The sequence below is a fragment of the Mobula hypostoma genome, chromosome 6, assembly GCF_963921235.1.
Source record: "Mobula hypostoma chromosome 6, sMobHyp1.1, whole genome shotgun sequence".
In the NCBI taxonomy this organism is placed as follows: domain Eukaryota; kingdom Metazoa; phylum Chordata; class Chondrichthyes; order Myliobatiformes; family Myliobatidae; genus Mobula; species Mobula hypostoma.
Window position 1 is genome coordinate 159,029,686 of NC_086102.1, and position 26,070 is coordinate 159,055,755.

The 26,070-nt window shown below is 40.2% G+C and overlaps 1 protein-coding gene across 9 annotated transcripts in view; it reads right to left on the bottom strand.

The window, feature by feature from the left end:
• Positions 1-1,122: 1,122 nt before the first annotated feature.
• Positions 1,123-26,070, bottom strand: part of itprid2 (ITPR interacting domain containing 2) — a 200,117-nt gene continuing 175,169 nt past the window's right edge. For 8 of the 9 annotated variants that reach the window (XM_063052052.1, XM_063052049.1, XM_063052051.1 and 5 more), the window contains exons 11-19: positions 23,166-23,251; positions 19,768-20,967; positions 17,958-18,035; positions 16,019-16,146; positions 13,857-14,007; positions 11,674-11,733; positions 6,472-6,951; positions 3,284-3,396; positions 1,123-2,060 (exon numbers count right to left, since the gene is read on the bottom strand). In XM_063052052.1, the coding sequence (XP_062908122.1) occupies positions 3,289-3,396; positions 6,472-6,951; positions 11,674-11,733; positions 13,857-14,007; positions 16,019-16,146; positions 17,958-18,035; positions 19,768-20,967; positions 23,166-23,251 (2,291 nt within the window). In that variant the 3' untranslated portion in view covers positions 1,123-2,060; positions 3,284-3,288. The remainder of the gene's footprint in view (positions 2,061-3,283; positions 3,397-6,471; positions 6,952-11,673; positions 11,734-13,856; positions 14,008-16,018; positions 16,147-17,957; positions 18,036-19,767; positions 20,968-23,165; positions 23,252-26,070) is intronic. The other variant, XM_063052057.1, reaches the window with a different exon arrangement.

Sequence of the window (26,070 nt, forward strand, 5' to 3'; positions counted from 1 at the left end):
GATAGAGGGAGTCAATTTTAGAAAACCTAGCACATTTATTTTTCAACATAGTCCCCTCCTACATGTACATACTTAGTCCGGTGGTAATGGAGCATACGGATCCCTTCTTTATAGAAGTGGTCCACAGCAGGGGTGATTGATAAGTTCGTGGCCTAAGGTAGAAGGAGATGAGTTATACAGCTCTCGTTACAAGCACATGCAGTTCAACTCTGAGTGAAAATGCAGAAAGTTTGAAGTTAATAACTCATCTCCTTCTACCTTAGGCCACAAACTTATCAATCACCCCTGCTGTGGACCACTTCTGGAGGTCCAAGACATCGACTTCTACAAAGAAGGGATCCGTATGCTCCACGACCGCTGGACTAAGTGTGTAAATGTAGGAAAAATAAATGTGCTAGGTTTTCTAAAATTGACTCCTTCTACCTTAGGCCATGAACTTATCAATCAGCCCTCATATGTACCAGGCTTCAATTGCAAAAGTAAAAGGATATTTCTCTTGATGTTTTTAGTCTAAATGAGCTGTGTAATACTCCACAGTATAGTACTAACATCCTACAGAATCAGTAGAGCAGACATTTAGGATTCTAGATGAGGTACCAATATTGAAGATTGTGTTCTGAGACGTGGCAGATTTTTTGATTGACATCCAAGCAGTGAGAGTACTTATCGTGGTCCCAAATTACATTCTATATAGAAGGGCGTGGAGAGTCAGGAGCAGGTCACTCTCTATAGCATTGTACCATATCACCTGTACCTACATGTCCTGGATTCATTGAGTTCCTGTTCGGTAATGATAGCAGAGGTTGCTTGACTACAGAAATATCATTGAATGATGATATTTTGTTAGACACAACCACTAGTTCAAAGTTGTTTGGAGCTTGGAAAAAACTGCGACTCAACAGAAAAGAGAGCACTAGAGTACATTTTGTCTGAATTGTATCGCACTGACACCTCTCCCTCCTTAAGTGTTGTGCTCACACACAAGTCAAATGCCTAGATATGATTAACATGCAGCAGTGAGACGCTGTTCTGGAAAGGCCATGTAATAGGTTAAACAGAACAGGTTTAATTTTTTTAAAAAATCCAGCCTTATATAGTTAAAATAAATATTTATTAGTGATTTCAATATATTCCACATGCATCCCAAGTTAAACTATTATACAATTTTCTTCAGCATACGATCCATAATAGAAGAAACATTTTAGTAAATATGTATCATACATTTATACCAAGTACGTATTTAGAAAAAAAGCTTTAGGCACTTGAAGTACTTATGAATCCCAACCCATCCTATTCAAAGTTATCAAATAAATCCAAAATTTTCAAATGAATTAAATATATATATAAAATTCAGTGTAAGACCACCTCTAAATCAGTTTGTGGCATTCAGATAGACGCTTTTTCATTCTTTAAATCCTCACTTTTTTTTAAAAAGACCAAACGACATAAGACTCTTTTCCTCTTAACATGCAGTACATTGAATATTTCACAGATATTAAGAGTGTTGTGATTATAAACAGTAGTAACGATTCTCTGGTCTTTTCAAGTTTGCCGTGTGTTACAGGTATTGCACAGGAAGTACCTCACAGAGGTCAGTGCTTCAAGAAGAAAATGTTAAATAAACATCTATGGAAGTGTTACAGCACACGTAACCTATAAGTAATTAAGTAAAAGCAGAATTTCAAGTTTTAATCTTATCACATAATGTAGGTGTTAAGTCCCCAACAGCAGGCCACTAACAAACACTACAACAAAATTAAGTTTTATTTACTAAGTCTGACTATTAGGTGTGTTAAATCACTTTTAAGACACTGAGTTACAAGAAGTAATAAACACAGAAAAGAAATTAATCAACATACAAAGTACATTTATGAATGCTTCCTAGATAAAAAGTAATCCATCTCTGAATTAACAGTGCCTCCTGAAACTCTGGACATCCAAGCAGAATGATTATGAAAGGCTACTTCAACCAGTAAAAGTGGTTAGAAGCTAGTAAACCAAGTAGAGAAATTCATTTCGTTGTGCCAAAGATAAATTCTTCAGAAACAAGCAATTCCTCCCTGAAAATATCAAGCAAAAATCAAAATATTTTAAATTCAAACCAGATTACAAAAATGACTTATTTTTTGTGTTGACTTCAGGTAGTACAATTCATCACAAATTACAAATTTGGATCAAATATCTCAGTTCTAAGACTGTTAACTTTCAATAACCTGGATCTATGTATACAGTATCTTAACCTGTGTAAAGGGCAACAGTATCAACATGTAAAAACATAATTAGGAGCAGGAGTACACCTTCTAGCTCTTTGAACCTACTCCATTGTTTGTCATTCAAGATATCATTAGTGATCTTCTACCTTAGCTCCATTTCCTGCACTGCCTCCAAATTGCGTGATTGCCCAATGTGGTAGAAAGGAATTCACTTTTACTTTGAATGAACTCAGTAAATAAGCCTTCTAGTTCACTGAATCATAACCCAAATAGATCATGAATGCATCTTTCAGTCTCAGAAGGTGGACTGACTGAATACTTGTCCTCACATAACAGTGCTTTATTTTCCAGAAGGCAGGCATAAACATTCAACAGTTGGAGATTGTACTCAATTCACTCCATCAATATTGTTTTAGAATCTATGGAAATTAATCAAAATGCCCTGCTTCAGTGGATTGCCTTGCTAGATTTAAAAGTAGTACAAAAGCTGCAAATCCAAAATAAACATTTATTAACATAAAACAAACAACTGTGGGTCACTCCGTGCTTTTAGCCTGCTCCATCATTCAATATCAGTGCTGATCGATAGTCAGCACATTGGTCTTGATGATTCCTACCCATAAATCACTTGATCTCTTTTGCTTTAAGAATATCTTCCCCCCTCTTAATATATATTTAATGATCTGGCTTCAGTTGCTTTAGTGGTAGAGAAATGGGAAAAATGAAACTAACATCAAATGACTGCTGGAAAAATAGGTACATGGATAAGAAGCTTTAGAGTGACATGGACCAATGCAGACAACTGGGACCAGCCCAGGTTGACAGCTTGGTTCTGAGTTGGGGCAGAGGGCCTACTTCCCTGTGATAACTATATGCCCAAACTGTGGGGTGCCAAAAATCTATTTCAATATCTTAATTTATCTGGGTTTAAATTTTTTAATCTTTTAAATAATTTTTTTAAAAAACACCTCCAATTCCAAAGGACCAGCAGACTATTTCTAAAAGCTTGTTTTTACATCAGATTTCCAGCATCTTTCAACAGAACTTTATTATTAATGCTAGTTACTTACTGTGGTCACATCTTCTCTTCCTTACGCCCAACATCTTTACCAGCTGGTGATATCGCAGCTAGAAGTCCACCCAGAATTTCCCGCCTTATTTCCCCAACAATTGATTCCTTTATCTGGTGGGCACAAAAAGAAATTTCATCAGTAATACGGATGCTACTCAACTCACTTAACACTATAACATTCCCAAAATCCCACATTTTTTCTCCATGTAATAGGCATCACTAGACTAGAAAACAGATAGCTACTTCCAAGGATCTGGTAGCATTTCCCTTTGGACAGCTGCTAACAGATATTGGTTAGAATCCAGATTATTATATTAATTGTAGTTTTAGCTCTCTTTATACCTGTTTATATGTTTGTATAATCACCTGTTTGTCAATCAATTTTTAGCAACTTCTCATATATTTGGTTTCATACTTCTGTAGTTCCTTTGACCGCAATGCTGACTTGTGACTCAGTCAGTAACTGATCAGGAGCTTGAAGACTCATATGGCCAGATCTGGGAACAACTTTTTTCCAACTGTGATAAGACTGCTGAACGGATCCTGACCCGGGTCTGGGCCGTACCCTCCAAATATCCAGACCTGCCTCTCGGTTTTTTTGCACTACCTTACTTTCCAAATTTCTATTTTCTATTTATGATTTATAATTTAAATTTTTAATATTTACTACCGATTTGTAATCCAGGGAGTGGGAAGCACAGTATCAAATATCGCTGTGATGATTGTACGTTCTAGTATCAATTATTTGGCGACAATAAAGTATAAAGTATAAAGAGAAAAGCATATGCTCAAGTTCCTTTGTTACTCCTTTACTTGCTGCTACAGGCTAACCCTGTCTGACCTGTACTGTGATGAACAATTAATAAAATGGCTGCAGCCAAGAGATTTTGCCTCATTTTTGACATCTGAAGAGAAGAACCTTCTGGACTACATCATCTCAGGATCTAACAACTCGGTTTCACAAACAAGACAGCGGAGGAGATTAAGGACAGGAAGGATCCTAGATGAGCCAGGAAGTTCTAGTGTGCACATTCAACAGAATGTGATACCTTTAGCCTTACTTTCCTAATCCTCAGAAAAGTATCTAGCTTTTGCTGCATAAATGTCATTATCTTTTAGTTACTAACGGATGGGAACTGTGGAAAATGTAAATCTAACAATGCTGTAGAGTATGTTGCTTCCAAAATTCTATTCTACTAACACCATCATATCCTCAGTACTAATCAACAAGCTCTAAAATCTGGGCCTCTGTACCACCCTCTGTAACTGGATCCTCGACTTAATCATCCGCAGACCACCATCAGCGCAGATTGGAATTAACATCTCCTCACTGACAATCAATATCAGCGCGCATCAAGGATGTGTGCTTAGCCCACTGTTCTAGTCTCTCTACATTCACGCCTGTGTAGCTAGGCACTGCTCAAACGCGCTCTGCAAATGACACAACGATTGTTGGCAGAATTTCAGGTGGTACAGGAGTGAGATAAAACTAGTTGACTGTTGTTGGAGCAACATCCTTGCACTCAACATCAGGAAGACCAGGGAATTAATAGTGGATTTCAGGAAGTGTAAGTCGAGGGAGCACACACCAGTCCTCGTTGAGGGATCAGCAGTGGAAAGTGTGAGCAGTTTCAAGTTCCTGGATGTCAGCATCTCTGAAGATCTTCCTTGGGCCCAACATATTGACACAATTACAAAGGAGGCATGACAGCGGCTATATTTCATTAGGGATTTGAGGAGACTTGGTAGCTCACCAAATACTCTTGCAAATTCCTACAGATCTACCATGGTAAGCATTCTAACTAGCTGCATCAACATCTGGTATGGGTGGCCCACTGCACAAGACCAGAAAAAACAGAAGATTGAAAACCTAGCCAGCTCTGTCATAGGCACTAGCCTCCCAGCATCGAGGATATATTCAAAAGGTGATGCCTGAAAATGGCAGTATCCATCACTAAAGACCCCCATCTCCCAGTTCATGCCCTCTTCTCATTGCTACCTCAAGGACGTGGTTCAGGAGCCTGAAGGCAGTCATTGAATGTTTTAGGAATAGCTTCTTCCCCACGGCCATCAGATTTCTGAATGGATAATGAACCCATGTATATTACCTCACTTTTTTTTGCTTTCTTTTTGTACTACACATTCAATTTATCTATATATAGTGATATATATAGTATATATGGTAATTATAAGTAGTAATTTATGTATTGCAATGAACTGCTGCAGCAAAACAACAAAGTTCACAACATATGCCAGTGATAGTAAACCTGATTCTGATTTTGTATCTAATTTACCCAACCTCAAATCATAAGGAAAGCATCTGGGGAGCTGGAAACAAAATGAAGGATGGAACAACAAGAAAGGAGATCATTTGCCTTCGAACCTACCCCTTATAGAAGTGAATGCTAGAGAAAAGGTATTGCTCAAACACAACAGCAAGGTCAGTCTCAAAGACAGGTTCAGAGGTTCCCAACCCGGGGTCCGTGGACCTCTCTGTTAATGGTAAGGCTCCATGGCATTAAAAAGGTTGGGAATCCCTGGGATAAACCCATCCCTTCAAAGCGATGTGGAAATAAAACGTAAAAATCCTTGTCACAGAAATAGTGATCTATTGCATGGTCTAAATTTCTCAACTTCAAAGCATTATTTACAAAAAACAGTGAATATTTCTTTCAAATTACTTATGGAATCTCATGAGACTAGAAAAAAAATGGATGCTTCTCAAGCTTCTGCCCTTCTAAACTTCACAATTCAGTGCTTGTGACCTGCCCCCAGACTCAGGCTATGAGCTCCATTTCCAACTGTGTGTCATTATGCTTCAGCTCTTTAATACTTATTCTTTACATGCTCTTAAGTTAAGTGGAACAAATAAGATTGCAAATGTTTTATCTGAAAGTAAAAATAATTTAAAACAAACACTTCTGGAAATCTTCTATGTTTTATGAAAAAGCAAAAAAAAAATCACCCTGTCAAAATATCATCCCTGACCAGCAATGGACATTTTGTAAGTATAACCACCTCAGAGAGATGTTGCCCACCATTTAATCCTTCTTGACCCAGTTGTCACCCGCCCTTGTAGAATGCTTTCAGCGTCTATAATATTGGTAATACACAAGTGACACCTCAACCAGATCCGGGGAGTCTTTTTATTCAGTAAGTTTTTTTCTTAAATAATTGATCACTAACCTCTTGCAGAACACTGTGAAAATCTGGATAATCTACAACATGGCTTGTTGCTCCATTAGATGGAGAGGATGCTGCAGCAACAGTAGGTTCAGATGTCTGGCTTAATGGATTTTGATCCACAATTCCTGATGAAGATCTATTTTCCGTAAGTGGCTCCCCCAGGGAAGGTCGTGATGGTGGTGAGGGAGTCAGCAAAACTGAAGAGCGATACACTTGTTTGCTCTGCGGTTGGGTTGAGGTAGCTTGGTTCACTGGTTTCCCATGTGGTGCAGTATTGGTTGGTGTGCTCGTAGGACCATGACTTAAAGAGCCCGGTGCTGAACACCTGGACATCCAGCCTGGGCTTGAGGAGCGGGAAACTGACTCCAGGTTAGCGTAGTGGCCACAGTAAGAGTGTGGGTAATCATATTCTTCACCCATTTGTTCAGAGAAGCCCAGTTCAGATCGAAGATGTGACTGCTCTCTTAGGAGCTCAGACACCTGAATTTTAATGAAAGTCAAAACAGCTCAATCAACGTTCATATTAAAAACATTACATTGCTGAAATGTTCTTCCTGCCAACAAGCATAACAAGCCTACTTAATGCAGTGTTTTATTTTTATTTTGTTTGATCTGTGCTGTAACAGCAGGCAACAAGATACAAAATTTCACGCAAGTAAATGGAAAATAATCCTTGAGATCTCTAAAATGAAAAATGTTTATATTCAGAAGGTGTATCTACAACCCTAAAATTGCAATAACTAAAGCTATATCTTTAATTCATTACTTTATGACAAAGTAAAGCTTTCATCTGGTTAGACTGTTAAGACTGCATGAACGTTAGTACTGATTCTATCTCCTGCTGTGCAATGGAATTATACTTGTATGATTAGTTTAGAGAGTGGTTGGATTTTCTCCCCTCAAAGCATCAGAAACTTTCAAAAAATTAAAAACTTCCAATCGTTTGGTTTACTGTGTTTCATTTAAAATTCCCCTTTTGTGACTTAGAATTGTTGTTGTTCTGTAGCATTTTAGATATTTTTCTGAAAAAAGTACTGTAAAATCCACAGAATTCTGCACACCTTGCAACATGTTAGGAATTCATTTCCGACTAATTGTAGTAAGGAACTTGATGTCAAAGATACTATGTCAACAATTAAAAATCAGATGCCTATTATTCAATGTTTCACCACTTTCACAGCAATATATAATCTCCCACTACAAATGGATCCATTTTGTTGGCTCTTTAAAAGAACTGACTAACTGGTTCCACTACTGACCAAACTAAATAGACATATTTTATTTATTAGTGCAATGATACTGCATCTAGCCAATTGAACAATAAATCTTTGGAAAAAACTAGTCAAATAACCGTCACCATTGACTGGCTGGAAAGCTGAAAGTGTCACTTTCATCCTTGTGTATTATTAGGACTAATAAAATATACTTCATTATCCACAAGTACTTATCCAACTGAGTTGATAACAACTAATAATTGATAAAATTCAGCACTTCTATAGTAATAATTGATCAACAAGGGGCCCTCTGTTGTTCGGGGTCAACCACAGATGTCACATCCTAGCTGCATACACAAGCCGGGACAGTACAATATGGAGACCACACTGCTGCCCACGCAGCAGGCTCCCCCTCTCCATGAAGCTGATGAATCCAAAGGAACGGCAGAGACCACAGTTTGACACCAATGGCACTGCAGAAGTTGCTAGTCAGCATTGAACTCTATGTAGGACTGCTTCAGGGACTCCAGCTCTGGATATTTCCTCGGGATTTACTCCCAAAGCCTTCCCCATGGGTAGGTATAGTCGCAAGACAGTGCAGGTTTGAGACCAGAGATTTCATTCTCCTAGATGAGCAGCCAACCATGGCTGACAATCCCCATCTTCAAAACTTTCAATAAGACAGCATTGCACACCTTGTAAACACTTCTTACCGAATGAGTGACTAACTGAAATATACACTCATGGAAATAATTGACAGTACTTCCTAGAGACTGAGTCAACATTTTTCGTCAGGTTGATACCGGTAAGGGTGACTATTTGTGTGCAGCTCCAATGGGAATCATAAAATATTCCCATTCAGGTCTCATATAGTTGGTCATTTCAGTGAGCAACATTGTTTTAAGACGTTTAAAAAAAAAAATCACTTGATACTCAAAATCGACGATTCCTGGTCTGTAGACTCAGGTCAAAAGTGCAGTTGCCCTTTAAGAAAACGGAAGAGCAGAAGTCAAACTGGTCTGCAGGTACAATTGGAATGCAGGGGCGTTAGACCCCCAATCCCAACTACCATGCTGGCGAATGTAGTCTCTGTTAAATAAAATTGAAGACCTCAGGGCAAGACTGCTGTACCAGAGAGACATCAGGGACTGCTGTATACTTTGCTTCACAGAAATATGGTTCACACCGGCAATTTTGGATACAGTGCTGCAGCCCGATGGTTTCACCATTCTCCACAAGGACAACTCAGTCTTTTAAAAGTAGAAGAGGTGTAGTATGCATTATGATGAACTCACCATGGTGCAGACATGACATTTCTGTCTCAGTCCTGCTCACCCAACCTGGAACATCTAGCTGTCAAATGTCATCCATTTTATCAGCCGAGACTTTTTATTCCACCATCATCCTGGTAGCAGTGTACATTTCACCCCAGGCCAATGCCAGCCATGCACTGGAGGAGTTGAACAACATAATCAGCAGGCACGAAACAGCGTACCTTGATGCCTTCCCTATCATTGTGAGGATTTCAACCAGACCAGTTTGAAGAGGTCTCTGAACAACAACCACCAACACATCACCTGTGGAACCAGAGGAGCCAAGACACTTGACCACCATCAATAATGCTATTGTGCCATCCCACGGCCACACTTTGGAAAGTCCAATCACCTGGCTGTACTTCTACTCCCAATGTACAAGCAGAAACTAAAGACCACAACACCAGAGATGAGGGCCAAGAAGGTATTGTCAAGGGAGTTGGAGAAATGTTTAGAGAATTGCTTTGAGTCAGTGGATTGGACAATGTTCAGGGATTCATCTAGAAATCTGAACGAGTACGCCACAGTTGTCACCAACTTCATCAAGACCTGTGTGGATGAGTGTGTGCCTTTGAGAACGGTATCAGACATACCCAAACCAAAAGCCATGGATGAACCAGGAGTTATGTAGTCTACTGAGGGCTAGTTCTGGGGCATTGAAGAACAATGATCTAGGCCTATATAAAAAGTCCAGGTATGACCTACAGAAAGCTATTTTAAGAGCAAAAAAAAAGGCAGTTCCAATTAAGATGAGAAACGGAATCTTATGCAGGTCAGTTCCGGCAGAGTTTGCAGGTCATTACTTCCTACTAAGCTGTGATGCACCACTCTCAGATGAGATCAATGTCTTTTATGCACACTTTGAAAGGGGGAATAAAGCTACACCTGTGAGAACCTCTGCAGCATCTGGTGACCCTGCGATCTCTGTCTCAGAAGCTGACATCAGAACATCTTTCAAGAGGGTGAACCCTCACAGGTCATCAGGTCCTGATGGTGTGCCTGACAGGGCTCCGAAAACCTGTGCCATCCAATTTGTGGGAGTGTTCAAGGATATCTTCACTCTCTCACTGTTGCAGTTGGAGTTTCCCATCTGCTTCAAAATGTCGACAGACAAACTAACGTCTGATAAGAGCAAGGTGAGCTGTCTTAGTGACTACTGCTCAGTGCCACACATATCTACTGTGATGAAGAGGTTGGTCATGGCCAGAATCAACTTCTGCCTAAGCTGGGACCTGGACCTGCTGCAATTTCCTTATCGCCACAACTGGTCTACAGCAGATGCAATTGCACTGATTCTCCACTCGGCCTTGAATTACCTGGAAAATAGTTATACCCATGTCAGGCTGCTGTTTATTGATTACAGCCTAGTGTTCAACACAATTATGCCCCCAGTTCTGATCAACAACCTCCAAAACCTGGGTCTCTGTACCTCACTCTGCAACTGGATCCTTGACTTCTTCATTGAAGAACAAGATCAAAAGTAACATTTTCTCCTCATTGACAATAAACATTTTGCTGCGCAAGGATACGTGCTTAGTCCACTGCTCTACTCTCTCTCCACCTACAATTGTGTGGCTGGGCACAGCTCAAACTTCATCTATAAATTTTCCAATGACACAACTATTGGCAGAATTTCAGATGGTGAAGCGGAGGCATAGAGTAGTGAGACAGAACAGCTAAATTGTGTGGTGTTGCAACACCAACCTTGTACTCAACGTCAGTAAGACGAAGGAACTGATTGTGAACTTCAGAAAGGGGATGTCAAGGGAACGCACACCAGTCGTCATCAAGGCATCAATAGTGGAAAGAGAAAACTGTTTAAGTTCCTGTGTCAACATCTCTAAAGATGAAAAAGGATGTATTATTCATCTCTGAAGATTTGTTCTGGGCCTAACATATTGATGCAATTACAAAGAAGGCACAGAAGTGGCTATATTAGGAGCGTGAGGAGACTTGGAATGTCATCAAAGGCACTCACAAATTTCTACAGTTGTGCCATGGAGAGTATTCTAACTGATTGCATCAACACCTGGTGTCCTGGGGCAAAGTTACAAGTTGTAAACTCAGCCAGCTCCATCATGGACACCAGCCTCCTCAGCATCCAGGATATCTTCAAGGAGCGATGCCTGAGAACGGCGGCTTCCATCACGAAGGACCCCTATCACCCAGGACATGCCCTCTTCTCTTCTTATCCAGGAGGTGGTACAGGAGCCTGAAGATACACATTCAATTTTTTCCCTTCGCTGTCAGATTCCTGAATGGACAGTGAACCCATGAAAACGACCTCATTATTTTATCTCTCTCTTTTTGTACTACTGATTTAATTTATTTTTTAATATATAATGTATACTTAACACAGCAGAATAACTAATTTCACAATATATGCCAGTGATTTTAAATCTGATTCTGAACTTGCAATCTTGAGAACTAATGAAAAATTGTAACATTCAGTGATGCAAGTAAGAAAACAGATTGACCAAATGAGAGTTGAAGTTACACCACGGGAATTTATAAACCCTCAGATGCAGTAAGATGTTAACCACAGTAGAAGAATACACTTAATCTGGGTTAATATTTAGAGCCCATAAAAGAGATAGCATTTCTGCACCACCTGGCAGTGTGTTTCAGTCGAGTTTGTATTTATCACCCTTCAGCAAAAAATCCAGCATACTTACCGGTTCCATTACATTGAGAGTAGAGGAAGACATGCAATCTGCATTATTAGCGTACATTTCCTGTGATACAGAAGAACCAGAAAATGGTGACTTTAGAGGAGGACTACTCACTTGAACAAAATTATATTAAAACCAAGTGGGCCACCCAGGAGCAAGTTTTGCACAGCAAAGTCATTCCCGGTATTGTCTTCTACACAAGCATCAGTGGTTCTGTAGATTAGCTGTCTAATATTGCCTAACTTGGGTGAACTATGCCTGGCATAGTTGTACTCAGAGGCTTATGCCTTTTCAACAACACACCAGACATTTCATCAAACTTCATAAAGGTGTGTGCTCTCTATTGGCAAAAAGACCCACATTGTGTGTTCAAGTGAGAGAGAGAGATCCTGGCAATCCTCAGAAACAACTCTCAACCCCATGAAGTGTCACTGCACCAGTCAAACATGGGCAAGGAATCCTTCTCCTGCCTAGTGCCCATAGTCCTCCCTCTGCTGCTGGTGTTCCTCTGTGTTAAACAACATACAGAAGCACTGAGTGGCAAGCAAACTGAGGGTGGGGGTCTTCAATCACCATCACCAAAAGCTGTTTGGCGGCAGCAGCACTGTCTGAGACAATTGCGTAGGCGTCCCTGTCAGACTGAGTTTGTGACAAGTAGTGAGTGAACTATCACAAAAGCCAACCGCTTCCATCACCAATCCACCCAGGGCAAATGCATTGGTCCGTGATATCATTGTTGTTTTGCCACAGAGGGCACCATTGTAATGAGATTGCTCCCACTGTACCCAGAATGGACCTAACGGGACTCATCCTGGGTGGGCACGGCGAATCAGGCAGGGATTGCAGAGGGTGGCGAACGGGGTGACCATTGGAGAGAGAGCCAGTGAGGACTGCTGGGCGAGGAGAGCAGCCAGGCAAAGGGAGTGGAGGGGGAAGAGAAGGTGAGGCGAGTCAACAAAGTGTGAATGCTTATCAGAAACAGTAATGAGAAAGTCAAACACAAGGTTATTTCAATTATTTTAGTTAAGCAAAGTGGCTGCCAAAGCTAAAAAGAAGTTTTGCTGCCTTTGGTAGTTCCATATCAAAAGAAGAAATGTCAGTTCTTTCCACCAGTCCATTCTCAGGGTTGTTTATAATTTTGCCTTTGGTCCTGACTTGGAATACTGCCTATAAAAACACCCACTCAGCTTAAAAAGTTGTTAAACCAGGAGCTGGAGGAAATCAGTGAAAAAGTAAATAAACAAATAAAATAAACAAATAAAAACAAATAAAAAAAGTAAATAAATAACCTGTCCCTCAATGTCAGCAAGACAAAGGAATTGGTTGTTGACTTCAGAAGGAGTACCGGACCGCACGACCCAATTTACATCGGTGGTGCGCAAGTGGAACAGGTCAAAAGCTTTAAGTTCCTCGGGGTCAATATCACAAATGACCTGACTTAGTCCAACCAAGCAGAGTCCACTGCCAAGAAGGCCCACCAGCGCCTTTACTTCCTGAGAAAACTAAAGAAATTTGGCCTGTCCCCTAAAACCCTCACTAATTTTTATAGATGCACTGTAGAAAGCATTCTTCTAGGGTGCATCACAACCTGGTATGGAAGTTGTCCTGTCCAAGACCGGAAGAAGCTGCAGAAGATCGCGAACACGGCACAGCACATCACACAAACCAATCTTCCATCCTTGGACTCACTTTACACCTCACGCTGTCGGAGCAGTGCTGCCAGGATAATCAAGAACATGACCCACCCATCCAAGACACTTTTCGTCCCTCTTCCCTCCAGGAGAAGGCTCAGGAGCTTGAAGACTCATACGGTCAGATTTGGGAACAGCTTCTTTCCAGCTGTAATAAGACTGCTGAACAGATCCTAACCCGGATCTAGGCCGTACCCTCCAAATAGCCGGACCTGCCTCTCGGTTTTTTTGCACTACCTTGCTTTCCATTTCCTATTTTCTATTTATGATTTATAATTTAAATTTTTAATATTTACTATTGATTTGTACTCCAGTGAGTGGGAAGCACAGAATCAAATATCCCTGTGATGATTGTACGTTCTAGTATCAATTGTTTGGTGACAATAAAGTACAAAGTAAATCTAAACATCTTTTTCATCAAAGCAACATGTATGTGTTTTACTTTGTTTTACTGTGTCATCCAAGGATGTCTGTAATGAAGTTTATTGAACTCACAGCATGAGATGGTGGCCTGAACATCGGACACTGGCTCGGGCCTTTGAGCTGCTCCTCCAAAGCAAACGATCGTTCCTCCAACTGGAGCTCTAACTCCTGCAGCTCCATGCGAACACAGTTCCGAAGGCCTTGCAGCTGGTCAGCTTCTTGCCTGCCCCAGAGAAGAAATTATCTGACTTAAGTTTCAGTACTTAGAATATGCATTGATTTACATTTCAGTGAATTAGCATAGAGGTATATGTTACACCACCTCACCAGTCAATGGCACATTGTATCTCCATCAACATCAAACTATGAGGGCACACAGGGCACTCAATTCTGTTTTTTCTTCTGAAGTGCTGTATTTCCATCTGTGCAACCAATTTGATAAACAGCCTTTGACAGAGACAAATAAGTGGTACCAACTTACCTACAGCCGATCTGTGTGGCTCTGGGTTTTGGATTCAGATTCAGATTTATTTATCACAAGTACATCGAAACATACAGTGAAATGTGTCACTTGCATTAACAAACAACATGCCCAAGGATGTACTGGGGGTTGCCCAAAGTGTCACCATATATTCATAAAAAATATCACAATTTAAAGCCAAGTTTTACAACCTGAGCAAGCTCAAATTTAGCAACAGTTCTAAAATGAGCAGCTCACATTCCAACAGCTCTGATAACAAGACATTACATACTCAAAAACAGTAAAAGCTGAAAACTCTCAGCTGGTCCGGCAGCATCACTAGAAAGAGAAGTAGATGAACGTGCCTTCATCAAAACTGGGAAAGAGAACACAGGTTTGTGTTAAGCTGCAGAGAAGATGCAGAGAGTCTTGGCCCCAACCACGATAGGCTGTGGGGATTGGGGTGGTTGATGAGGCATTTAGAGGGTGACATTGTGCAGTGATTCACGGCTCATAGCTGGTCAGGTTATGCTCATGGACGGGGGCAAAAAACTGCGCTAACTGTATGTTTTTGGATTATGAAAGAAAACTGGAGCACTTTGAGGAAACCTCCTCGGTCATGATGAGAATGTACAAACTCTTTATAGATAGCAGTGGGAATTGAACTCCATTCGTGGGCACTGTAAAGATAGATGATTTGCAATGAAGATGGCCAGTCCTAATACAAAGAAAACAAGTTATCAGAAGTTTGAGAATTTTATATCGAGTCTGGAAGGCTGCAATGTGCCCAGTCTAAAGATGGGGTGTGGTTCATCGTGTTTGTATTGGGCCTTATTGTAACAGTGTAGAAGATGGTCAGTGTGGAACTGGGATGAAGACTTAAAGTTACAGGAAACAGGAAGAGTTTGTATTCTTCCTGTGATCTGTGAGGTCAGCATGTTGGCATAGCAATTAGCATAGTGCTTAATAATACCAGCAAACTAGGTTCAATTCCTGCTGCTGTCTGCAAGGAATTAGTACATTCTCTCTGTGACCACATGGGTTTCCTCCAGGTGCTTTGGTTTCCTCCCACATTCTAAAGTCATACAGTTTAGTAAATAGTGGGCGTGCTCTGTTGGCGCCAGAAGCATGGTGACACTTGCAAGCTCACCCAGCACATATTTGGACTTCACTCTAGGTGTTAATGTACAAATGACAAAGGTAAAGCTTATCTTTATCTAATCTCTTTGACATTAGAAAGAAATAAAGCAACAAAAAAATGAAAGGCACCACAAGTTATGATGAACACTGGGTTAATATGGCACTACCTTTAAGGCTTAAAATAGAAATGTTCTAAAACTACAGTAAATGCATAATAGAATATTGGAACTTGAAGAAAATTATTTGCAATATTCCAACACAGAAACATTAGGTTCCTTCAAATAAATAATTACTCATTTTTGATGGAGAGAGTATCATTTCATAAACCTACAGCAACAAAAATAACATCCAGTCAAGTCTTGATCACACTGCCTCTCATACTGAAACTTACTGTCTCTTTAAATAAACCTACATCATGAATACTAGCCTCAACAATTCTGTCTCAAATCCATCCTTCGGCTGTTAACATTCAAAATTGGTAAAAGAAAACACAACAGTTTTGCAGAGTCTGTCTGCTGGATATGGATTTTTTTTAAATCATGGATCCTTTAAAAATAACTATGGAACATAATGGTAGAAAGATGAAAGTAACATTTCTCCATTGAAAATAAATTCTGAGAACGATAGAACTTACCTCTCCTCATCGGTTAAGTGTCGATACACCATAGTTTGCTGCCTCAGCATCATGAATTCCAAGTCCATCATTTGTGTTCTAAAAAAGTTCAGATTTCTTCTCATCATCTGCAGTTCTTGATATGTATTCTGAAAAGTTTAGTGAAAAAAAAATTAGTATCTAATCTCATGAAAGTTGAAAAATTGTGCCGGCTCAGAGATTTTTTTTTTGCAGCAGAGATGTGTAATAACATTTGTCATTGCTCAAATTTATCTGTGCACATACAAACCCCAAAACTGCTGAACTTGGAAGCTGACAAAACAGGGAAGTAATGCATCAGGCACCAGGGAAATTGGGTAATTAGATTAAAGATTGAGAAATAAACAGCCAAGGATCTAGAAACAAGTACATTGGAATAGGTGGAATATTTAAAGTCTTATATATTTCCAAACAAAATTTTGAAAATCCTATAACAATTATTTTGAGTGGGAGGAGCCAAAGATGGTGTCAGCCATTTTTGTGGATCTAGGCAACTTCTTCCAGTTCGTCTTCTCTTTTAACGTCTCTTTTTTTTCCCTTTTCAAGGTGACTGGGGTCCTGTCTGAATCAGTGGCCCACAGCTGCACTCAAGCCGTGGTTCTTCATGGCGGCAGGTTCTTGCTCTTGGAAGTCACCGAGCTGGCATTTTCCATATACTCGGGTGTGACCTGGAGGACGTGCACCTTCAGGGTGCAAGCCCTGTGGACAAGCGATTCCCCGTCAGTGTTGCTGACTGAAGCGCTGCGGGAAATTGAAACACCGAAACACCAGTGTATGCTGCTGTCGAAAGAAGGCCCCTGAGTCAGGGGAGCTCAAATAAATAACACTGCAGATTGCAACATTGAAATAGCGCGTTGTTGCTCTCCCTCTCACTGTGGCAGGAGCGACAACTCTCTCTCCCTTGCTAGTTAGAGACAGCCTGCCTGAGATGTCGAAGTGCTGGGATGGACAGTTGCTTTTGGTGGACTCAATATCATTATCTCTGGGGGGGGCTTTGCTATTGCTCGCATGGTGAGTGGTGGGGGCAGATGCTTTTTCTGGAGCAAGTGGGGGAGGAGGGGAGTTGTTGCTTCTGCTGCTGCTTGTGCAAGGGATGGACAGGGGCGGCTTTGGGGTTCTAACAGTTTCTGTCATTCATTCTTTGGGGCTTTTTTTTCTTCTGTTTCATGGATGCCTGCGAGGAGTAAGAATTTCAGGTTGTACGATGAACCATTGAACTGCCAGAGATGGATCATTATAATTATTCCACTATTAAACAGATACTTTTAATGTTCAGCTTCCTCTACTGAGTAGGGTTTGCATCCACTGTACACATTCAGCAACTTCATGCCATTTCAATGATGTAGCAGAGGATCAAATACCATTTCCAAAAATCTAACAGTAATGCATCACAACACATAACTGCAGCCCTAATTAACTGCAGATAACACAGGCGTCACTATCAATTTAACAACAAAATCTAACTTCTCCCAACCATCATTAGAAGTGAAAATGTTTGCCAAGGCTAGTACGGTACTCACCTCATTTGTAACCTATCAGGTAAGTAAGCATACAGCATCCAACAGATAACAATCACTCCTGTCCTGAGAAGTATCAAATGCCACCTATGCACACAATTGCCCGGCCATCTCCAATAACCACTGGGACTTGTTACCTGATGGCTCTACCCTGGTACTACAGAGCAAAACTCATTTTGGGTGTACCGATTGGAAACGCATTTAGGATGAAAATTTGAACTTGCACAGCTGTACTGATCTAGCTGGTTTTCCCAATGGTCACACTGACTAAACAATAACAGAACATGTTGGATTACCAGCAATATTATGTCATTTCCATCCACCAGCTGCAGAATTTCAAAAAGACCTTGAGATAAAAATTTGAACACCGCAGATGTGAACAGATTTAAGTTAAAACAACTTACTTCATACATAGGAAAAAGGCCTGACCTCATTGATGGATAGTATGGAAACGAAAGGTCAGTGCCCTGATAGACTGGGATCTGTAAATCAAACAAATGACTTGGTTAACAAGCAAATGCAATTACTGAGAAGTGAAGTGATGGTTTTGAAGATAAATATAGGATGAACAGTTAAATATAAGACTGCAACAATCACTATTAAGAGATTTTTAAGTGACTAGTGGTGTGCCACAGGGATCAGTGCTTATCATTCACGCTAATGGTTTAGATGATAATGTAGTAAATTGGATCAGCAAGTTTGTGGATGACACTAAGATAGGTGGCGTATTAGACAGCGAGGAAGGCTAGCAAAGTTAGCAAAGTGAACTGGATCACCGGGCTGAATAAAGGGAGATGGAATTTAATGCAGACAAGTGTGAGGTGTTGCACAATGGGACGACAAACCAGTCTTAATAGTAAACGGTTGAGCACTGAGGTGTGCAATAGAACAAAGGGATGTGGGAATGCAGATCCATTATTCCTTAAAGTGTCAGCACAGGTAGATATGGTCATAAAGAGATCATTTGGTACATTGGCCTCGATAAATTAAAGCACTGAGTACAGGAGTTCGGCTATCAGGTTGAAGTTGTATAAGACTTTGGTGAGGCCAAATTTGGAGTATTGTAAACAGTTCTAGTCACCTACCTACAGGAAAGATATCAATAAGCTTGATAGATAGCAGAGAAAATTTAAGAAGATGTTGTCGAGTACAATTCGATTTATTTGTCACATATATATCAAACAATGGTCCTGGAGTCAACATAGCATGCCCTAAACCACACAACTTTGGAATGTGGGAGGGAACTGGAGCACCCAGAGAAAACCCACACGGTCATGGGGAGAATGTACAAACCCCTTACGGACAGTAGTGGGAGGGGAAGCTAGATCATTGGCGCTGTAAAGCTACGGTGCCATTACCATGAGGACCTGAGTTGGGGGAGGTTAGGACTTCATTCCCTGGAACATATGAAAATGAGAGGAGATCTTAAAGGTATACAAACTTATGAAGGAAGGATATAGATAGCGTGAACTCCACCAGCGGTTCCGTGTCCGGTTGCGAAAGGAGGGTTGGACATATGGCTGGCAACCCCATCCCATAAAAACACAATGCTACAGGAACACCAACAGAAGGTCCTGGGACCTCATCCCTGGGGGAAGAGGGATACACCAAAGGACGGGCTACGTCTGGAAAACTTGAAAGACTAGCCCGGGAGGGAGGACTCTGCTAAGCTGCTGTCAATGGCCTATCCTCCAGTAGAAGTGATGGGCTGACGAAGAAGATGATAGATAGGGTGAATGTCTGCAGGCTTCCACCCCAGGTTTGCTGAGGCAAGAATTGCATGTCAGAGGTTTAGGGGGAGAGGTTAAATATTTATCGGGAATCAGAGGGGAAACTTCATCTAATCGGTGGTGTGCGTATGCAACGAGCTGCCAGTGGAAGCGGTAAATGCAGGTTCAGATGCAACATTAAAGAGAAGCTTGGATAGGTTCAGGATGAAAGGTATGCAGGCAAAAGTCCTGGTCAACATGGACTAGATGGACTGAAGGGCCTGTGCTGTCTTTCAAATGGTCTAAACATCAGTAGCATGCCAATGCTGTGTAACTCTGAACCCACTTTAAGCTCCCTTTACAAAACAAAATGTACATTAAACTGTCAAGCAGTTGTTTTTCAGAAGTGTGTGATTTACTCAGTACTACGGACAGAATTCACTCTTAGACTCGTGTAACGGAGTAAATATATTTCCCCAGTTCTTGAAATTAAGTTATGCTTTACCCGAGAAAGATTCTGCACCGTGCTCCTTATCTCAGTAAGGACTCGACGGAGCTGTGATTCAATAGCAGACGGAGGATTCATTGAACTGTGACAATAAGAGTGTGACATTGGTCTCTGAGGATACATGAACCCATAAGGTGATGTACAGGTAGATTCCCCGAGGTTGGGAATGCTGCACGTGCTCCTGGTTCTTGCGTGAGCACACAGAGGCTGGTCTTGCCACTCTGAAGGGAGTGTATGAAGGGAACAGCAGGATCGTGTTAAATATGCTGGCATTGACAGTGTCTCTGAGGCCAACCTATGTTGTGGTTCTGCATTTTGCTTGTTCACAGCGAATTGCTTCCTACTTTTCTCTTTCATCTCGTTTGGGATATAAAGCTCTGATCGGCACACTAACTGCTCATTTTCATCCTCAGCTGGTAATTCCCCTTCCTCCTGAGCAGAATATCTGTAGGTGAACGTTGGTGAACTGTGTTGTGTGCTGCTATCGGATGCCAGTTGTATGTTTAACGATGACACCACTCGCACTGGATTCAGCAGTTTAGTTGGAAGAGAGCTGGACCTTTGAAAAGACGATCGTTGGAGCTTCTCAATAGTTTCATTCCTGGAGGCCCTCTCCCCTTCTCTCATGATTCGATCATTTGCTTTGGTCACTGGACGCCTTGTTCTTCCAGAGGCAATGGAGACAGCATAAGTTTTTGTTTTTGCTCTCTCGAGTACTGTGGTGATCTTACCTAACGACGAGGAGGAAAATTCAACAGCTTCAGAAGTAGCAGCAACAGGCTTGGAACTGAGTACAGAGTCTATGCTCTTCCGTCTTTGGCGTGCTCCAGGATGCCCAGAGTATGTAGGAATATCTTCCTCACTTTCGCACTTCACATCACCTTCTGTGTCCAGCTCCACTTCACTATCAATAAAACCCAAAGCATTCTGGTCAGCTGACTGCGTGCAACCATCCGTACCAGTAGTTGCCTCACTGTCCATCTCCACCACATTATCAGAAATTAATTCCACATTTGGATCTGAAGTTGCTTCCTTCAGGTCCAGAGTCATATCATCCACTGGCGTTTGAAATGGAGTGAAAAACTTCTGGTCACTGCTCAGAGGCGTCTGAAGATCATCAATTAAGGACATGACTGTGGTCTCACTGTCACAGCTGTCAGCACTGCTTCCCATTGCTTGCAGGTAACCATCTGGCCCCTTGGATAGAGCACAAGAATTAAATAGGAAATACAAATAATTCAGGTGAAACTTCATTCTGTCATCTTATATAAAATAGCTTTATCCTGTTAGACATTTTCTTTCCAGGAAAAAAGCTCAACATGAAAGGATTATAAATAAGAGTCACAGTTTTTTTTTTAAGAATTACAGAGTTCTTGTAGAAGTCAGTTACGTGCTATTCAGTTGTTATTATAGTTTTCATTACAGGATGGTAAGCATTTCAACCATCAAGCAGACAAAAAATAATGTGGCTCATTTCAGTAATTACAATCATAAAAGTATTTCAATGATTGTGGGCCTATTAGAACTAAAAGTTCTCTAAACTGAAAATCTGCATGCCTTTTCATTTTAAAAACTGGCTCAGAGAGTGCTGCCTTACTGTAACAGATATTGCAGAAACTGCATAGCTGGTATTGATTTAGCTGTTCATTTAATACAAATCAAATAAATATACATAGCCCAGTCATTTAGAAAGAAGGGAGTATTAAACCAAAACTACAATATGGGTAAAATAAAATCCACTTTGTATCAGTTATAAGCAATGCAGATAAGACTAAAATTTAAACAAAAAGCCTTCAAATCTTATCTTCAACAGTTAACTTTTCATCAGTCATTATTTACTAGTACCTCGTTATCATATCAACTGACTTTGAAATAAATTACAGATAGTTGTGTTTTTTTGCCACAGAAATTTCAATTCAACAGACTTGACCTTCCTATTTAAATATATGACAGGGAAGCAAAGAGCATTTAAGACGCAGCAAGTTGTCTGAAAAGTTTTTATGTGGTTAATCCAAAATAATGTCTGTCTATAAATAATATGTACAAGAATCAATAAACAAGTAGTCAGTATAAGAAATATTACCATGTCAACTGATCTATTGAAAAGAGCAAGGTTCCTAGAAACAAAGCTTTAGGTACAGAGTAGCACGAGGAATGAACAATGCAAGCTCCACTGAATCTGAATGTGATACCAGACGTGAATCAACATAACATCTGAGTCAGATGGGACACGATAGGGAATACAGCTGTCCAATTTAAAAATCAATGTTGATTATTTTACAAATACAAGTATCGCCTCCTTGGCTTTTAAAATTCTTAAATATATGACCTACAGCATCTGCTGGGTCTCTGCCACCAAAGAGGTCAACAGTATCCACAGATATACATTTCAATTGCAGTTAGAACAGATTTATTAGACATTAAAGTTGGTCTTAAGAGTCATGCATTAGAAATCTGACACCTACTGACAAAGCAAGGCTAATTTAGATGGGTAATTAGACTGGATGCACATCGTAGAGTCGGATATATTTTGTAAACTCACAACAGTGGCCAAGCCCTTAAATTTCAACTGGCAATTTGTAAAAGGTGATTTAATTTTAATTAATTGAATAGTGCAGATGTAGTAAGAAAATACAGTAAACATTGAGATTTCAAAAAAATATATTGAAAAATACAGATGGTAGAAAGAGAACATCAAGGAAATTGGAGTGGGTAGCTCTTCATAGGAGATCCCATAGGGGGTGCAAAATAGTGTCCAAAATAGCACATTCACAAATTTGTGAGACATGTGGCTGAAAACATTCCAGTTCATACAGTGTAGGTCAACTGGAAATATAAACAGCAAGCAGATTATGATATCCAGGAGCTGACTTAATGCCAGAGCTACCAGTTTAGAACTCAATGTGTGTTCCAACATTCCATCGTAAAAAGGAATTCACCAACTGAACGGTCTCCCACGAATTTGTTTAACCTGCTTTGGGTTGTTACTTCACCAGGTGGTTATTAATTATTTTAAGTTGCAAATTCTATAGGACGTGGTGTAGCAACAATATCTTTCCACAAACTTGCCACATACATTCAAGGGTGCAACAGGTGAAACCTTGGATTTACCAGGAAGAACGAGTAGAGACAACACAGGACAGGACCAGCTGAGAAAAGTGATGGAAGAAGTGCCCTCAACAAGAAGTCATATCTGCATGGGTGTGTTCCAATTAATATTTAGAAAGTGTGAGGCCAGACTTCTTCAGTAAAGACCTGCTCTGAGATCTGTACCTGAAGATTGAAGCTCAAATCTGTCGCTTACCCCAACCCCCTTTGCCATTTTCACCTCTTTCTAAATTCCTTGCAACATTTCCCATGTATAATTTTTATTGTAATAAAGTAAACATTTCTACCTGAAACAGTCCGGTCAAGTCAGAGGATGGATCTTCTGCAAACCCACTGCTGTCCGAATGGGAACTGCTGGTCCTTAAAAAATGCTCTGGGAAAAAAAAAAGTGTCCTTCATTAAACCCAAACTTAAAGTATAATGAGTACATAAACAAAACAAGAGCTGGAAATGGAAATTCCAGCTGGAGAATTTGCAATGGCAATGTCAATCCACTGCACAAACCAGTATAATCATTCAGTCAGGCCAAGCTCCATAAATTATTCTGCCCTGTTTCTGGTTTGATATTCACTTGAAGTACAGTTTGTATTGGTTTTCTGCTTCAGAAGTTGTTAATGAGTAATAATCAACAATTCAAAGCATTTCATTTTTTCAATCAGCCAAAACAAGCGCTGCATACACTCACTGTCCACTTTATTTGGTACACCTGTGCACTTGCTTGCTAATACAACAATCTAATCAGCTAATCATGTGGCAGCAACTCAATCCATAAAAGTGTTCCGACACGGTCAAGAGGTTCAGTTGTTATTCAGATCAAACATCAGAATGGGGAAGCAATGTGATCAAAGTGACTTTGACTGTGGAATGATTGTTGGTGCCAGAAGGAGTGATCTGAGCATCTCAGAATGTGCTGATCTCCTGTGATTTTTGCACATAGCAGTTTCTAGAGTTTACAGAGAATAGTATGAGAAACAAAGCATCCAGTGAATGGCAGTTCCAGGCCAAAAATGCCTTGTTAATGAGAGAGGTCAGAGGAGAATAGCCAGACTGGTTCAAGCTGATAGGAAGGAGACAATAACTCAAATAACCATCCGTTACAACAGCGGTGTGCAGAAGAGCATCTCTGAATGCACAACACATCGAACCTTGAAGTGGATGGGCTAGAGCATCAGGAAACCATTAACGTACACTCAGTGGCCACTTTATTAGGTACAGGAGGTACTTAATAAAGTGGCTACTGAGTGTAGATTCCACAGTTCAAGGAAATTAGTTGAACCAAAACTATTGCTCCTTATCTTTGATTGTGGCATATTTCATTATTTCAGGGATTAATAGCTTTTTAGACCTCAATGGTAATCTATTTCCTAAACATGAAAGCTGCTCCAAGAGCTTTGTTTTTCCACCTTGTACCTCTTTTTCCTTTCAGTAATTCTCATCATTATAGAGCCAAGAAGTGGTGTGTCTATGTATAAGTAATCGTAGAGTGACAAGCATAACTTCCCTTCAATCTCGCATTTTTACAGACTCACTTATATTTCTCCATATTATCAATATTTACCACAGTGGATGCTCCTTTAAACCTTCCTAGCTTATAAGAGATACATTTAGATATGCTTTTTCCCCAAAAATGTGAAAGATGGAACTGAGTTAGCATTCTAAATTGTGGTCATTCTTTCCCAGTTCTGACTATAGGTGTTTGATCTGAAATGTTAATTCTATTTCTCTTTCTGTATTGTATATCCTGCCTGACCTCCAGAGAGCTTCCAATATTATCTGCTGTTTCAGATTTCCATCAACTGCAGATCATTTCCTTTGCATAAAAACTTGCACTTTTCCCTCAAAAGATGCTTAGAATCAAGAGGAGTGAAGAAAATTTTAAAAAATGATTTGCAAATTATGCAGTCATTTTAAGAATAGGTATAATCATATGAATGATGAAATAGTCCTCATACACACATTTCTCCTATGGGTAATGTTATACTGTAAATTATAGATTTCTAACGGATTTTCATGAAGCAATTTCTAACAATTTTTATAAAACTAGGCTTTGAAATTACTAATATCCTTAAGTGATGACAATCCTGGTTCCTGATCAAGGTACAATGTGTTATCTGATCTGCTGTGGCAGGGAACCTGTCAATGATCAACTAGGTTGCAAAGTCAAAATCAGCTCAATGTAGTCCCAAAGTTTGCTTTAGCTCTTGAACAAAAATAGGATTGCATCATAATTATGGGACACATCTGTTCAGATTCTTTTTGCACCAAACAAGTCACTTACAGCACAGCACACCAAACATGTATAACAGCTCTTGTGCTAGTGATGATATCAGCAAATTGTGCTCACATTAGAAAAGGGAACCGGCAATTGTTACATTAAAAAAATTAATGTCGTACACTTTCATCCTTCAGCTATAGCCTGTGAGAACATATTGATAAAAATGTTACTAACTCGGATTTATTTACAAAAAAAAAATCAGGACTGCTTCTAAGCTCTGTCAAGGCCTAGACTGTACTACAACTGCATGTGGAAGAACTGTACAACCTAGAAATTCTTTTGACAGACTGCTCAGCTTGCGGGCATACAGCAGGTGGCTAAGCATCAGCAGACAGGTGCTCATCCTCTGATGGAAGTAGGCTACCCTCCATTTGGTTAAGGCTAATGCATAGCTGTATAGGGCCTTACTTGCATTTTCAAATAAGGATATTAGTACCCAGTTAAATATTCCTGAAAATTTCAAACTTGAATGACTACAACATTCTCCTTCCAAACTACTGGCAGTATTCACAAGCACCTGTCATCATCCAAGTGATTAAAAGAGAATTGTGATGTTCAGTTGATCTTTCAATATCTTTGACAGGTGAGAAAGAGTTAACCTTCCCAGTCAATGGCCCTTTACGATGACTATTAATTTAGAGGACGTGGCCAGCTTGCGATGAGGGCCAGCTTCCAAGCAATGTTCCTTAAATAAGTGCCAAAGAGCTTGCAAGTTAGATCTGAGCCAAAATTACCAAGGTTCTTGAAATTCCTTGATCCGTGCCGCAGGCTCAACAGCCTCTGGGGAATTGTGCTGGAAAAACCAGCACAGCCTTGCAGAAACAGGTACACTAACATTCCTAAATTTACTTCAGCTATAAAGTTGAAAATAAGAAATCAATTATCTGTTCAGTCAGGAAAAATTTAAAGAACAGAAA